Below are 16,700 nucleotides of genomic sequence, written 5' to 3' on the forward strand. Positions count from 1 at the left end.
CTGGTTTATGCTTTCCCTCTGATGAAGATACTCTCCCAACTGCTACACAGGATGAAGGAGGAAAGGGTTCTGGCGATACTCATGCCAAATTGTCTCAGAAGAACATGGTACCATAGACTCAAACTTCTGGCAGATGAGTAAGGCGTCTGGTGTGACAACAAAGCCGAGTCCCAGGTTATATTCTGTCTCACATTTTGGCCTTCTTCATTCTGGTCTTCACCAGCATCTGGCCCCGATTACCCTTGCAATCCCTAATTGGGACTTTTCTTCAGGGAGTTGCGCGAGAGATAGAGATATATATATCTCTCCATCTATACACACACGTACACTAAAAAGTTTGCATACCCTGGCAGAAATTGTGAAATGTTGGCATCAATATTGAAAATGTGACTGATCATGCCAAAGAAATGTATTTTGGAGGATAGCAATCACATGAAACCATTTATCATTTTTTTTTTGGATCCTTTTTAAATCATAACAGAAATCACCCAAATGGCCCCGATAAAAAGTTTGCATACCCTGGAATGTTTGGCCTTGGTACAGACACAGAAGGTTTTGCACACAGGTTAAAATGGCAATTAAAAAGGTTAATTTCCCACATTTGTGGCTTTTTAAATCACAATTAGTGTCTGTGTATAATGAACGAGTTTGTTAGCTCTCATAAGGATGTCCTATGCAGGCTAGACACTGTGCCAATGAAGAGGTAGAAAAGAACAGTCAAAAGACCTGCGTAACAAGGCAATGAAACTTTACAAAGATAGAAAAGGATATAAAAAGGATATCCAAAGCCTTGTATATGTCAGTCAGTACTGTTTAATCACTTAAAAGCAGAGTTCCACCCAAAAGTGGAACTTCTGCTGGTTGTACTCCTTCCCCTCTCCAGTGCCACATTTGGCACCTTTTCGGGGAGAAGGGGGAAGACAGGATACCTGTCTTTCACAGGTATCCTGTCTCCACTTACGGGAGCCTCAGCTGTGGATATTTGCGTCAGCCCTGGGGCTCCCTCCTCCTTCCCTGGTCACCAGGCCAGTAGGAGAGAGGGGCGGAGCCTCGCACATGTGCAGTAGGGTTCCTGGCACGAAGCTGTAAGGCTACACTGCTGAGTTCTTAGTCGCAATGGAGGAGGCCCCCCGTCCACCGCTTACCGGAGCCGTCGGTAGCGGCGGAGGTGATCAGGTCTGCTCCCTGACTTGGTATGGAGACGTGTGAGGGGAAGATGGCCCCCACCCGTCTCCATACCATTGCATGGCAGAAGCGACGTCAAAACGTCACTTCCGCTCATAGCTCTTAAAGGGATATTTAATTTAGTTTTAGTGTAAATATAAGATCTAAGGTCTTTTTGACCTCAGATCACATATGTAAGAGGTCCTGTCATGCTTTTTTTTCCTATTACAAGGGATCTTTACATTCCTTGTAATAGGAATAAAAGCGACAATTTTTTTTTTTTTAAAAACAGTGTAAAAATAAAAAAATAAAAGGTTTAAGAATTTTTTTTTTTTTTTAAACGCTCCCCGGCCCGCCGAGCTTGCCCGCAGAAGCGAACGCACACATGAGCAGAACCTGCATATGAAAACTGTTCAAACTACACATGTGAGGCATCGCTGCGATCGGTAGAGTGAGAACAATAATTTTAGCCCTAGACCTCCTCCAACTCAAAACATGCAACCTGTAGAATTTTTTTTAAACCTTGCCTACGGAGATTTTTTTTGTCAGTGGGTGCCAGGCGTTTTTCACATTAATGCATAGGATGCATTAAGGTGAAAAAACAAGAGGGTTTACAACCCCTTTAAGTGGTCAAGGAGCACAATTCAACGATACTGGAACCCAAAAATAAATAAAAAATATATAATATGAATGGTTGAGCTGCTAGAAGGGAGCCTTTACTGCGCCAAAGCCAACAAGGCATGTCAAGGTGTTGAGCAGATTGTAACCAGGCTTTTTTGTGGAACTTACATTAAAGGCTTCTTTCTGGCAACTTGACCATGCAGCTCTTTTTTGTTCCAGTATCTTCGTATTGTGCTCCTTGAAAACAACCACACCATCTTTTTCCAATGCAGACTGCATTTCTCCTGAAGTTATCTGTGGGTTTTTCTTTGTATTCCAAACAGTTTCTGCGGCAGTTGTGGCCGAAATCTTTCTTGATCTACCTGACCTTGGTTGGTATCAAGAGATCTCCACATTTTTCATTTCTTAAGTGATTGAACAGTACTGACTGGCGTATTCAATGCTTTTGATAGCTTTTTTTAATATGCTTTTCCAAGAATTATCAAAAAAAATTCAGTCACTGTATGAAAATGCCACTGGCACTGTTAACATCAGGGGAGAGCAAAGGGTTCTTCTAGGGACCGATTTCTAACCGTGGGGGAATGGATGCATTAGAGGAAACAGAGATCTGTGTTTCTGCTTAGCAGAAAGACGAGATCTCCATTTTCCTTCCTGGCAGAAAGGCAATCTACCTTGGTTACATAGGCAGATCGATGTTCTGCCTCTCCTCGGAACGATTGGCAGGAGTGAGGCTCTGGTGGAACATGCACCCCAGATCTTGTGCACAAAATCTTATACTAGTTACGTTATTTTGTGCAGCCGGGCCGTCCTGCCGCAATATATGTGCAGTGGGCAGTCTGGAAGCGATTATTATCTGCTCTGAGTCTTACAGTCTGAAGTAGTCATTGCTGGTTTTGGGAAAACATGGACTTGAATCTGAAGAAAGTCCAAGGGTCCCCCCAAGCACAAACCTCAAAGACTAGTATTCCCGTAAAAGCAAGGGCCCATAGTCAGCAGCCAAGAGGCTAGCCTGCAGTCACCCCCCCCAAAAGCCCCTGTCCTGGTTGGGTCAGTCACATTCCTTCCTCATCAATAGACCAAAAAGGTCCCAGACCTCTACGTGGTCTGGACCTGCGTTAGTCGGGCAGATTGAACCCACATATGTGGTCACAAGATTTCCCCTCTTGGCCTATGGGAAAGGATGTCATCAGTAGGCGTGGGTCAGAGGTCATCAACCCCATGTTCGGCTGCCAGCACTTCAGCTGGGTGGTCTTTACCATTCCGGGCTTGGTCTGCTGCTGGGGAGTGGTCGACTGCCCCCGCTCCCTGGAGCTGTGGAGACACTATAGGTGCTAGGCAGAGGCCAGCAGTATTCTGCCCTGTTGCCAGCGCTTCAGCTGGAAGTAGGAGCTTCACTACATCACCTTGTCTCTGGGAGAGGGGCCCACTGCCGGCTCCCTGGAACACTATAGTTGATGCCTTTGCTGAGCAGAGGTTGGTAGCACTCTGCTCTGATAACAGCGCTTCTGCTGGGGACCCCACATCATCCACTCTGGCTTTTGGGGAGGGAGGCCAGGTTCTTTCACTCCCTGACTGTGGAGCCGACATTGGGGAAATGAGCCAGCTGCTCCATCTCCTAGACTACCGCTGAGGAGCACAGACGACTTGCTTCGCTCCCGGTTCCCTACACTGGACAGCCACCTCCTCTCCCTTTTCCTCCTGCATCCTGATCTGCTGCTGGGGAGTGACCGCTAACTTCACAGATGCTGCTGGCATGAAATCCCATGTCCCTGGTGTGAGAAAGGCCAGCTGCCTCCCATCTCAGGAAAGCTGAAGCTGCTGTTGGTGCTGGTCAGAGCTCATTGATGTTCAGCCTTGATGCCAGCTCTTCTGCTGGGAAGTAAACTGAAAATGCCAAGGGAGGTGAAAACTTTTGCAAGGCACTGTATATGGTTCCTCCAGTTCCCACAGTCTGTGTGTATTGGGGAAATATGGACTTGAATTTGAAGCAAGACCACACCAAGGTTCCCCCCAAGCACAAACCTCCCAAAAACTAGTATTCCCTTAAAAACAAGGGCCCATAGTAGGTATCAAGAAGCTAGCCTGCAGTCCCCTCCTAAATCCCCTGTCCTGGTTGGGTCTGTCACAGAAATTGCCCTACATTGCCTGCATGTGGTCAGGGTCTACCTGGCAGCCATAGTCAGTTTTTTACACCGAGTCTAGATTTGTTCTGCTTGTGGGCCTCCTGCTTCCTGCTCCATCATTGCCAGGCGAGTTAAGAAAAATAATCTTCAGGACCTATGCCCTTAGGGACTCATTTCCTACTTTTCCTATCACAGCTCATTCAACCAGAGCTGTTGGTACCTATTGGGCTGATCAGCATCAAGCATCTGCTTCTCAGATTTATAAGGCTACCACCTGGTCCTCTATTCACACATTTTCCAAGTTCTACCAGGTGGAATGTGAATTTCAGCACAAAAGGTGCTTCAAGGCCAATAGGCAATGGAAGCTGCCTGCCCCTTCTGGGATCCTATTGATAAAGCAAAAAAGGAGTCTGATCCTTGTATCTAGACAAACCTCGACTGCCCAGACAACACCCAAAGGAATGCAGTCATCTCTCATCCGCCAAATGAGGCTGAGAGAATAAAAAAAAAAAAAAAAAAAAGAAAGAAGAAGAAGGACGGCAAAATAACATCCGGATTTAAAATGAAAGGCTTGACACCACTTTTGGCAAAAGGGATAGAAGGGATGGAACAGGGCATAACACGACCCTGTCATGGTGAAGAATCAAGTATGGTTCCATGCACGAAAGGGCTGCCAACTGACACGCTTCTAGCCGGGTGATGGCCATCAGTAAGGCTAGCTTGCATGACAGCTAGTCTAATGGAATTTCCTTGATAGGCTCACATTTTTTTTTTCTGTAACACAGACAGCACAAAGTTCAAGTCCCAAAGACACATAGGTTACCTAATGTGGAGAAGCAAGCGAGTTGCCCCTTGCATAAAGGTTCGGACCAGTGAATAGGAGGCTAAAAGCCTTTTGAAGAATACCAATAGGGCTGAAACTTGACCTCTGATTGTACTCAAAGCCAATTTGATTTCCACAGCTGACTGTAGAAAAGAGAATTCTTCCAGGCCTGAACCCCCCGCAACTCTAGCTTGTAACCGTGGGATACAATTGTGGTTACCTACTCATCCCGAATTATTCTCCAAATGTCCGCAAAGTGCAGAAGCCACCCCCCCCCCCCCCCACAGGAGTGGGGGCATCCCCTCAAAAGGAGGGCTTGGTGCTGGGCTTGGAACCAGGGCTTTTATTGGCCCTGCAGCTTGCCCCTGGCCCTAGCACCCCGTTGGTGGCAGAACTGCCTTGATGCTGAGACATTTGAGGAAGCAGTCCCTGAAGTTTTAACCACTTAAGGACCGCCGTATTGCCATTGTACGTCATCGCAATGGCACAGGCAGGCACAAGCACGTACATGTACGTGCCTGCCTTCCAGCGGGTGGGGGGTCCCATCGGACCCCCTCCCGCTGGATACGGTGGTCCGGTTCGCTGCAGGAGCGATCCGTGATGAGGGGATGGCCGTTGGTTTCTGGCCACCCCCTCTTGATCGCTCCTGGCCAATGAGAAGCTTCCTCCCACTGTGTATTGTATACACAGGAAGGAGGAAGTGATGTCATTCTCCTCGGGGCGGTCTTTTTGACCGGACTACGAGAAGACAGAAAGTAAGTGTGCACCAACACTACACTGACATGTAGGTACACACTGGCACACAACCCCCCCCCCCCCCCCGATCGCCCCCCCTCCAGTCACAGTGTCACTGATTGCAGTGATCATTTATTTACTGATCACTGCATTCAGTGTCAGTTGTAAAAGTAAAAAAACTGTCAGGGCAGTTAGTGTTAGGTCCAGGGTAGCCCCCTATCACCCCCCAATAAAGATTTAACCCCCTGATTGCCCCTAGAGTTAACCCTTTCACCCACTTTTGCCAGTGTCACTAAGCGATCATTTTTCTGATCGCTGCATTAGTGTCACTGATGTCGCTAGGTAGCTAGTTATTTTTTTAGGTTCACCGCCAGGTTTTTATAGCGCTAGGTACCCCGATATACTACCCAATAATGGCTTTAACCCCCTGATTGCCCCTAGTTAACCCTTTCACCAGCGATCACAGTATAAGTGTCACTGGTGACGATGGTTAGCCAGTTAGTTTAGGTTCCCCGTCAGGTTTTTATATAGCGCCAGGGACCCCCATATACTACCTAATAAAAATTTGAACCCCCTGATTGCCCCTAGTTAACCCTTTTACCAGTGATCACCGTATAAGTGTTACAGGTGACTCTGGTTAGTTTGCTTTTTATAGCATCAGGGCACCCACCATTTATTACCCAATAAAGGTTTAACCCCCTGATCACCAGGCGGGTGATATCAATTCGGTTTTAGGGTCAGGGTCTGCGTCGCCCCAGGCAGCGCTAGGTTAGTGCCAGTACCGCTAACACCCACACGCAAAGCATAAACCTCCCGTAGTGGTATAGAATCTGAACAGATCAATATCTGATCTGATCAGATCTATACTAGCATCCCCAGCAGTTTAGGGTTCCAAAAAAACGCATTGTTAGCGGGATCAGCCCAGATACCTGCTAGCACCTGCGTTTTGCCCCTCTGCCCAGCCCACCCAAGTGCAGTATCGATCACTGTCACTTACAAAACACTAAACACATAACTGCAGCGATCGCAGAGTCAGGCCTGATCCCTGCGATCGCTTACAGTTTTTTTGGTAGCATTTTATATTTAAATCCGGAAGGCAGTGCTTGGTTTTCGGGGTCCCGTACATGGCTAGGCTCCCAAAAAGTCCCCCACATGTGGTATCCCCGTACTCGGGAGAAGCAGCAGAATTTATTTTGGGGTGTAATTTGACTTATGCCCATAGCATGTGTGAGCAATATATCATTTAGTGACAACTTTGTGCAAAAAAATAAATGAATAAATAAATAAAAAAAAATGTAAAATTCCTGCAACTTGTGGCAAAATATAAAATATTTCATGGACTCAACATGCCTCTCAGTAAATAGCTTGGGGTGTCTACTTTCCAAAATGGGGTCATTTTGGGGGGGGGGGGGGTTTTGTGTTATTTTGGCATTTTATGGCCTTCGAAACTGTGATAGGTAGTGAGGAGTGAAATCAAAAATTTGCACCCTTAGAAATCCTGAAGGCAGTGATTGGTTTTCGGGGTACCGTACGCGGCTAGACTCCCAAAAAGTCCCACATATGTGGTATCTCCGTACTCAGGAGAAGCAGCAGAATATATTTTGGGGTTCAATTCCACATATAACTATGGCATGTGTGAGCAATATATCATTTAGTGACAACTTTTTGTAAACTTTTTTTTTTTTTTTTTTTGTGTCATTATTCAATCTTTTGGGACAAAAAAATAAATAAAAAATATTCAATGGGCTCAACATGCCTCTCCACAACTTCCTTGGGGTGTCTAGTTTCCAAAATGGGGTCATTTGGGGGGGGGGGGGTTTGTACTGCCCTGCCATTTTAGCACCTCAAGAAATTAGATAGGCAGTCGTAAATTAAAAGCTGTGTAAATTCCAGAAAATGTACTCTAGTTTGTAGATGCTATAACTATTGCGCAAACCAATAAATATACGCTTATTGACTTTTTTTTTTTTTACTAAAGACATGTGGCTGAATAAATTTTGCCCTAAATGTTTGACTAAAATTGAGTTTATTCGATTTTTCTTATAACAAAAAGTAGAAAATATTTTTTCTCAAAACTTTCGGTCTTTTTCCATTTATATCGCAAAAAAAAAAAAAAAAAAAAAAAAAAACGCAGAGGCAATCAAATACCATCAAAAGAAAGCTCTATTTGTGGGAAGAAAAGGACGCAAATTTAGTTTGGGTACAACATTGCATGACCGCGCAATTACCAGTTAAAGCAGTGCAGTGCGAAATTGTAAAAAGACCTCTGGTCCTTAGGGTGTTTATTGGTCCGGGGCTGAAGTGGTTAAACAAGGTACAACTGGATATATTTGTCCAAATGATCACCAAATAAACATTCCCCATGAAAGATAACTTCTTACAAGAAAGCTTGGCTGACCAGTTCTTAAGCCACAAAAGTCTGCGCATATGTAAAGACAAGAGAGACAAAAACGGGAATCCCGCTGCATTGAATCCTTTAAGGCGCCAACAGCAAAAAACATCGCTCAAGGAATATCTGCCTTATTTTCAGGCAGATCCTCCTCCTGGTTAGGCCTGTCAGGCTGTCTGATCTGATCCTTTACGGAGTGGCAGATACCAATTGCTGCAACAGCTGGCTGAATAGCTGAACTGGCCAAAGAAAAGGAAGCTTTTAAAAATGACTCCAATTTTTTGTCAACAGGGTCTTTCAAGCCCTGTGCGTTATCTACTGGTCAAGTTCAGTTCTTGTTTAGGGAAGACACTGCTGCATCTACGGCTGGCATGCTTGACTTCTTAAACTTTTCATCCATGGGATATAAAAGGAAAAACCTTTTAGAAGGAACAAAAATGCTGTCAGGATGGTCCCAATCAGCATACACAGCCTGTTCCAACAGAGGGTGTAAAGGGAAAACCTGTGTGACCTGAAGAGGCCTCAGGGATCCCAGAGAGGACCAGGGTGGCTCAGTAACCTCTGCAAGAGGTAACTTAAAAGCAGAACAAACCATTTCAGTAAGAGTCAAGATCAAAAGCCTCTGATTGAGAGACAGACACTGTCTGGATATCTTCTTGTCCAGATTGCCCGGGAAGCAGACTCATCCGCCAGGCCATCCCCAGAATCCTGATCTTTTAGCTCTTCCTCATCCTCAACCCATACCTGCTCCAGACTAGGAGTCTCCAGGGGAGGGGGATCTGTCACGCTTCTTGGCACCCTGCAGGATGGAGGCAATCATGCCAGTAAGCTTGTGCTGTAACCCAGCTAGGGCAGAGGACAGTCCATCCTTGGTGATAAAGAGTGAATCAGCAGCGTTGACTGTAGGCACAATACCAGATAGGCGCAGCAGCTCAGATAGCCCAGAAGCCTCTGGTCCTTCAGGGGGATACAACTAGGTTCATCAGGAACTACTGATGACATAGGTGTGCCCTTCCTTGTAGTGTTAGTCCTGCTCCTCTTTTTTTTTTCTTAACATTTACTAGCCACAAAAAGCGAGAGTACCTGGGTATAATACTGAAACACCTCAAAAAGGGAGACCCTTTAATAGGGCTCACCAAGCCCCTATGCAACAATCCTGCTAAGCACCTTCAGCCTGCCAAGCAACACCTGGTGACCCATGTGACCTGGGTAAAGAGAAATGGACCGCTCCAAATGCCTGCTCTGTGTCCCACAGCTGCCTTCTGGAATCTCTGCAGGCTTGGCATACACAGCTTAAATAAGCTGGCTGTGCGCCAAAACGTTCTGTGCACGCACATGCACGGTCCTGGTGAACAGGCGCGGCTGTATTCACATATTAGACAAATCTTCAGGCACCCAGATAAGAGCTAGGGTGCATGTGCAGTGGAGCCGCTTCCGCCATGGCCGCCAAATAAACTGCTGCTGCCATCATATAGGTAAAAAACAGCCAGACACAAGCAAAAAAAAAAAAAAATAAAAAAAAAAAAAAATAAAAAACACTTTGCAAACACCCACAGCTAGCCCAAAACTCCCCCGTATGGCCACCGCACACAGGTGTCCAGCCTCTAGCCATCTTGACATTGTAACAATCACTGGGACACCCCACAATAATAACTTACCCGTCCGGGCGCAGGGCAGCTTAGAAACTAAGGCCGCGTACACACGGGCGGACTGTCTGTCCAACTTAGTCCGCTGAAACACATTTCAGCGGACAGTCCGCTCGTGTGTGGGCTTCAGCGGACTTTCAGCGGACAGTCTGGCGGACTAAGTATTTCGGAATTTCCGTAATATTGTCCGTCCAACTTTGGTTTCAGCGGACAGTCCGCTCGTGAGTAGGCAAGTTGGACGGACTAAGTATGGCGCATGCTCAGAAAGGATTTACACGGCCGAAGGTTGCATTGCAGTGTATTGGACGTCGTATTTCTAGTCCTGTCGTACGTGCTGTACACGTCATCGCGCAAGCTTTCAACGTACTGTCTGTTCATCGTGTGTGGTCAAGTCCGTTCATTCAAAAGTAGGACGGACTGTCTGTCGGATTGTCTGACGGACTTAGTTGGCCAGACAGTCCGTCCGTGTGTACGCGGCTTAAGAGCCCAATCTTCACCCCTCACGGCGAGTTCCTGTCACTCTTTTCATGTTTAGGGTCCACTCCCTTGGACCTGTACAGCACCCTGCAGAAATGCCTTAGCACTGTAGTGTTCAGGATTCCACTTCGCAAATTACAGGCAAAACCTCGCAGGATCTGGAGTCTTCTTTGCGAGGCTCGGGTACCATTTATCTCAGCATATAGAGCCTGTGTCAAATGGATCCAATCGGTCAATCCCTTGATTCATTTAAGAACAGTTTGTGGGACTAGAGACCTGGAGCTCAGACAGCTTAAACAACCATGCCATCCACCTTGCAGACACTGGTAAAAAAACTGAAGTATTTCTGGTATGGGAGGGGTTATTTAGGGGATCACTTCCTGTCTGAAGATCTTTGGTCTACTAGTGTCCATTCACCTGGAGATGACGTATAATCCAGTAGGTAATGAATATTAGCCTAAAGCCTCGTACACACGATTGCCTAAAATCCGACCGTTAGTATGCTCCATCAGACAATTGTTGGCCAACTTTCAGCCAACAAATATGTTGGATTTCAGGCTAGGAAATTTTCAGCGGACAACCGTCTGTTGTCAGATTTTCCTATCATGTGTACACAAGTCCATCACAAAAAAGTCCAAAAGTACAAACACGCATGCTCAGAATCAATGCTCACAAAACAAGACATTAGCAGAAGGTGCCCACAGGGGGGCGCTCAAGAGCTGAAATTCCACGTAGTATGTCGCCACGTTCATGTTTGTGTAATGTTTTATGCAAGACAAGTTCCTCGCACACACCCTTCGGACAAAAGTCTGATTCTTTGCGGAAAATCCGATCATGTGTACGAGGCTTTAGTCTGTGTCCCATGATGATGTATGAAAAAGAAAGTAGGGTTAATAATATAACTTAGATTACAAAATTGCCAGTTTTACTCAAATTAGTTGATGCAAAAAAAAAAAGAAAAAGAAAAATACACAACAAAAACTACTAAATCTATTATTTTGTATTACCTTCATGATTTGTAAGGACAGCACAGAGTCGACATAACATTTATCTTTTTCCATTCTTCAAAGAAACAACCTCTTTTAGAGACTGGATGTTGGATGGAGAGCAATGCTCCATTTGTCCCGATAAGTGTTCGATTGATTGGGTTCAGCTCAGGAGATATACTTGGCAACTGATTAACTTGCACCGTTCTTCAGAAATGCAACCGTGGCCTTAGATGCGTTTTGGATCATTATGTTGGAAAAGTGCATAACGACCAAGGGCGCGGAGTGATGGTAGCATCCTCTCTTTCAGTTTATAATACCATCAATGAAATGCAGCTCCCTGGACACCGGCAGCACTCATGCAGCCCCACAGGAGGACACTGCTACCACCATGTACATTTGGTTGTACTCCTCACCTTTGTGACGCCATAAAGAAGTTTTGAAGCAATTCTTTCCAAAAACATTTATCTTGGTCTCATCACTCCAGAGTACAGTAGAGTCCCAGTAGTCTTATTTTTCAGCATGGGCCCTGGCAAATTCTAGACAGGCTTTTTTTCCTCTGCAGCGTACGCCGTATTGTGTCATGTCATGTTACCCTAACTGCAGTGAACTTGCATGGCGATTTTCTTCAACCCTTCTCATCAGAAGACACTCTTGTTGAAGTATTAACTTCCATGGATGGCCCTGTGAGATTATTGCAGTTTCACCTTGTTGACCACTTCAAGAACAAACCTATTTCTGACACTTGTGTACAAGAAAAAAAAATAAAAAAAAATAAAAAATTTATTTTTTGCTACAAAATTACTTAGAGCCCCCAACTATTATATATAATTTTTTTTAGCAAAGACCCTAGAGAATAACATGCCGGTCGTTGCAATATTTTATGCCACACAGCATTTGCGCAGCAGTCTTTCAAACACATTGTTTGTGGAAAAAAAACAAAAAAAAACAAAAAACAAAAAAAAAACACTTTTTTTAATCAAAGAATAAGAAAACAGTAACGATAGCCCCATTTGTTTGCATGTTGTGAAAGCTGATGCTACGTAGAGTAAATAGATACCAAACATGTTACCCTTTAAAACTGCATGCACTGGTGGAATGGCGACAAACTATGGTACTTAAAAATCTCCAAAGGCAACGTTTAAAATGTTTTAACAGTTACCAGTTTAGAGTTACAGAGGTGGTTTTGCTAGAATTATTGCTCTCGCACTAATGATCGCGGCGATACCTCACATGTGCGATTTGAACACAGTTTACATTTGCAGGTGCGACTTGCGTATGCGTTTTCTTTGGTGTGCGAGCACTTTAAATGCATTTAGTTGTTTTAGTTATTTTTTATTATTTTTAAACTGTTCCTTTAACCACTTCAGCCCCGGAAAGGATTTACCCACATCCTGAGCAGACCAATTTTTGCGATACGGTACTGGATCACTTTAACTGACAATTGCGTGGCTGTGCAATGTTGTACCCCAAACAAAATTTATGTCTCCTCGCCCCCACAAAATTCTTTTGATGGTATTTGATCACCTCTGCAGTTTTTATTATTTGTGCTATAAAACAAAAAATAAATAAAAAGCATATATTGATTGGTTTGTGCAAAAGTTATAGCGTCTACAAGATAGATTTATGGATTTTTTTTTTAAACTAGTAATAGCAGCGATCTGCGATTTTTATCGTGAGTGAAACATTATGGCAGACACATTTTTGGGACAATTATACAGCGATCAGTGCTATGAAAGTGCACGGATTACTGTATGTCACTGGCAGAAAAGGGGTTAACTGTCACTAGGGGGCAATCAAGGGGTTAACTGTATTCCCCGACTGTGTGTTCTAACTGTAGGGGGAGGGGACTGAATATAGATGACAGATCGTGGTTCCAGCCAATAGTTTAAACACACACACACACACACACACACACACACACACGTCCCTGTTGACCGATGGTCATCGTGCCCCCCCCCCAATGCAGCCGGCGCACTCATTCCTGCTATCCCACTTAATGGAGCCAACGTATAGCTACGACGGCTAGCGGGATCGTGCCGACCTGCAGCAGTATAATGACGGTGGCTGGTCGGCAAGTGGTTAACGCCCTTTTAGAGTCAACTGTCTGCTGGACACCCGTTTAATGAATAAATTAGACTCACCTGTAGTTGAATTCTTGTTAATTAGGATTTTGTGGTCTAAAATTTAGCTTTGTTCCCAAGACTTTCATTGGGTTGTATTAATTTTTGCAACATGGTCTTGAATGAATTTGTTAGGAAAAATACTTTGGGTCTGTGAATTAAATCTTGGTTGCAATCAATGGCATGCATTTGTAGGAGTATTTTGTAGCACAGTGTCCCATAGAAAATGTTTATTCTGAAAGAAAAGTAAAGTTTTTCTGAAAAATCTGTTTCGTGTACTCATTTATGTTGAGCACTGTATTGTAAAGATGTCAGAGCAGAATCTGATGACAGGGTCTCTTTAGTCTTATACAGGTGCATCTAAAATATAACAGAATATTAATGTTAAATTGCAGTCGTTCAATTAAAGTGAAAACTCATTATATACAGAGTGATATATTTCAAGCATTTTTTTTTCATTTTGATGATTACGGCTTACAGCTAGTTAAAACCCCAAATTCTGTATCTCAAAAAATGAGAATATTGTGAAAAAGTTCAATATTGTAGACTCATGGTGTCACACTCTAATCAGCCAATTACCTCAGAACATCTGTAAGAGGTTTTCTGAGCCTTAAATGATCTCTCAGGGCCAGTTTACACTGGTACGACATACGCTCCGACTAGGAGCACATGTTGCAGGATGTGTATAAATCAATGGTTCCCTGGTCTGACTTGTGTTGGTCTAACTTTGAAAAAGGTTCCTTTGGTCTGATTTCAGCACACTGATTTGAATGTAAGTCGCATCCAAGTCGGATCATCACCTTAACTGATGCGACTTGTGCCGAGGCTCTTGAAGGGGAACCCCATGCCAAAAAGCGTGCGATTCCCCCCCCCCCCCTCCAAAATCTGAGCATGCAGCCCGGCAGGTCAGGGACAGTGGTAGACGAGTGAGTGGATTTTAAGGGGAACTCCCATGCCAAAATGAAAAGGGCCGGGGGTTCCCCCCGCCCCAAATACAGACCCCGGAGCATGCAGCCCACTGTCACAACTGCGGGAGCTAGCATCGGGATAAGACACTAGCAGCGGAGGGAGAAAAACTGGAGGGAGAGGACACATTGGAGCTACGACAGGGGATATTCTTCATTTTCAATAAAATGGGCTGGCAAAAACCTGTGCACTGTATTTTTGACACCTTTTTGGGTGAATGAGTAGGGGTACAATGTACTCCTACTCATTCACATTGGTGGGGGGGGGGGGGGGGAATTAGGATCTGGAGGCCCCCTTGCTAAAGTAGGCTTCCATGTTCCGATAAGCTCCCCACCCGCAGACCCCACAACCATCACCCAGGGTTGTCGGGAAGAGGCCCTTGTCCCCATAAATATGGGGACAAGGTGCTTTGGGATGGGGGGGTGCAGAGCTCCTTCTGCCCCAAAGCATCCACCCTCCACCCCTTGTTGAGGGTATGTGGCCTGGCATGGTCCTGGAGGGCTCGCTACCGCCCCCCTTTCCTGACCTTCATGCTAAAATAAGCATCTGGTATGTATTTGGGGGGACCCAGGTAGTTCCCCCCCCCCATTTTGATGTGGAGTTCTTTCCCTCCAGATTTATACCAGACTGGTATGGTCGGATCAAAGTCAGATCCCATTCATTGAAGTCGCATGGAAGTTGGACATGAAATTGTATGGCAAAAATCGGATCTAAAGCTGTCCGACTTCCTTGTCGGCGGAGTGTGCAACCGGCCTGGATGACTTGACAATTGTCCACAAGGAGGGTAAGTCACAAAAGGTCATTGCTAAAGAATCCGGCGGTTCACAGAGTGCTGTATCCAAGCATATTAATGGAAAATTGAGTGGAAGGAAAAAAAGTGTGGTAGAAAAGGTGCGTAAGCAAACAGGGATAACTGCAGCCTTGAGAGGATTGTGAAGCAAAGGTCATTCAAGAATTTGGGGGAAATTTATGAGCAGTGGACTACGGCTGGTGTCAGTGCTTCAAGAGCCACCACACACAGACATATCCAGGACATGGGCTACAACTGTCGCATTCCGTGTCAAGCCACTCCTGAACCAGAGAAAAAAGGACTGGACTGTTGCTCAGTGGTCCAAAGACCTATTTTCGTATTGCAGTACAATTTTACATTTAATTTGGAAATCAAGATCCCAGAGTCTGGTGGAAGAATGAAGAGGCACAGAATCCAAGTTGCATGAGGTCCAGTGTAGAGTTTTCACAATCAGTGATGTTTTGGTGACCCATGTCATCTGCTGGTGTTGGTCTACTGTGTTTTATCGAGTCCAAAGTCAGCACAGCTCTCTACCAGGAAATTCTAGAGCACTTCATGCTTCCCTCTGCTGACCAGCTTTACGGAGATGCCGATTTCATTTTCCAGCAGGACTTGGCACCTGCCCACACTGCCAAAAGTACCAATACTTCATTTAATGATCATGGTATCACTGTGCTTGATTGGCCAGCATTCACCTGACCTAAAACACCATCAAGAATCTGTAGGGTATTGTTAAGAAGATGAGAGACACCAGACAATGCTGAAGGCCCCTAGCAAAGCAACTTGGACTTCTATAACACCTCAACAGTGCCACAGGCTGATCACCTCCATGCCAATTGGCATTGATCCAGTAAATCATGCAAAAGGAGCCCCGGAAAAGTATTGAGTGCACACTATACTATACATGGACAAACTTTACAGTAAGCCAACATTTCTATATTAACCTGTTCCCGACAAGCCGCCACAGTTGTACCGCATGGCCGTCATGTTACGTCGGGCACACGCACCCCCTTGGCGGCTGCGACAATCAAATTAGATTCGGAACTGATCAATCCTCAGGCCAATGAAATCTGGCCTGGACCTGATGATCGGTCCTGGCAAATGAGATCCTTCCCCTGTCTGTGTAACTGTAACCACTGACCGGGGAAGTGATGTCATCTCTCCATGTGTCTGTCTTTTCCCTTCCAGACCGAGGAGAAAGAGAGCATCTCAGAGTGCACCAACAACACTACACTGACACCAGGTCACGTAGGCAATCATTTCTCACCCCCCCCCAGTTAACCCCTTCACTTTTTTTAGTGCTGTACTGGTGTCAGTGACAAAAATCAGCGTTAGGGTAATTAGTATTAGGCCCAGAGAGGTCTAGGGACCCCCCCCCCCAAAAAAAAAGTTTAACCCCTTGATTACCCCGTCACCAGTGATCCCTGTAGAAGTGTCATGGGTGACGCAGGTTAGCTAGTTTATTTTTATAGCTTCAGGGCACCTGCCGTATTTTACCTAAAGGTTTAACCCCCTGATCCCCCACTGGGTGATCAAAGTTAGGTTTTAGCGTTAGATAGGGTCTGTGTCACCCCAGGCAACGTCAGATTAGTGCCAGTAGCGCTAACACCCACACACGCACCATACACCTCCCTTAGTGGTATAATGTCTGAATGGATCAATATCTGATCAGAACTATATTAGTGTCCCCAGCAGTTTAGGGTTCTCAAAAACGCAGTGTTAGCAGGATCAGCCCAGATACCTGCTAGCACCTGCGTTTAGCCCCTCCATCTAGCCCAGCATCAAATCGATTACTGTCAATCACAAAAACACAACACACAACTGCAGCGTTTGCAGAGTCAGGCCTGATCCCCGCGA

The 16,700-nt window shown here is 45.2% G+C and overlaps 1 protein-coding gene across 4 annotated transcripts in view; it reads right to left on the bottom strand.

The window, feature by feature from the left end:
* CUNH6orf120 (chromosome unknown C6orf120 homolog) overlaps positions 1–16,700 on the bottom strand; it is a 35,623-nt gene that overhangs the window by 6,068 nt on the left and 12,855 nt on the right. For 2 of the 4 annotated variants that reach the window (XM_077486168.1, XM_077486165.1), the window contains exon 2: positions 10,986–11,708. The exons of 1 other annotated variant lie outside the window; for it this stretch is intronic. In XM_077486168.1, coding sequence (XP_077342294.1) covers positions 10,986–11,025 — 40 coding nt within the window. In that variant the 5' untranslated portion in view covers positions 11,026–11,708. Of the gene's footprint in view, positions 1–10,985; positions 11,709–13,108; positions 13,282–16,700 lie in introns of those variants that run through there. One more of the 4 variants, XM_077486167.1, reaches the window with a different exon arrangement.

Source organism: Lithobates pipiens, unplaced genomic scaffold, assembly GCF_037356315.1.
Source record: "Lithobates pipiens isolate NorthernLeopardFrog02 unplaced genomic scaffold, aLitPip1_a1.2 Scaffold_18, whole genome shotgun sequence".
Taxonomy (NCBI): Eukaryota; Metazoa; Chordata; class Amphibia; order Anura; family Ranidae; genus Lithobates; species Lithobates pipiens.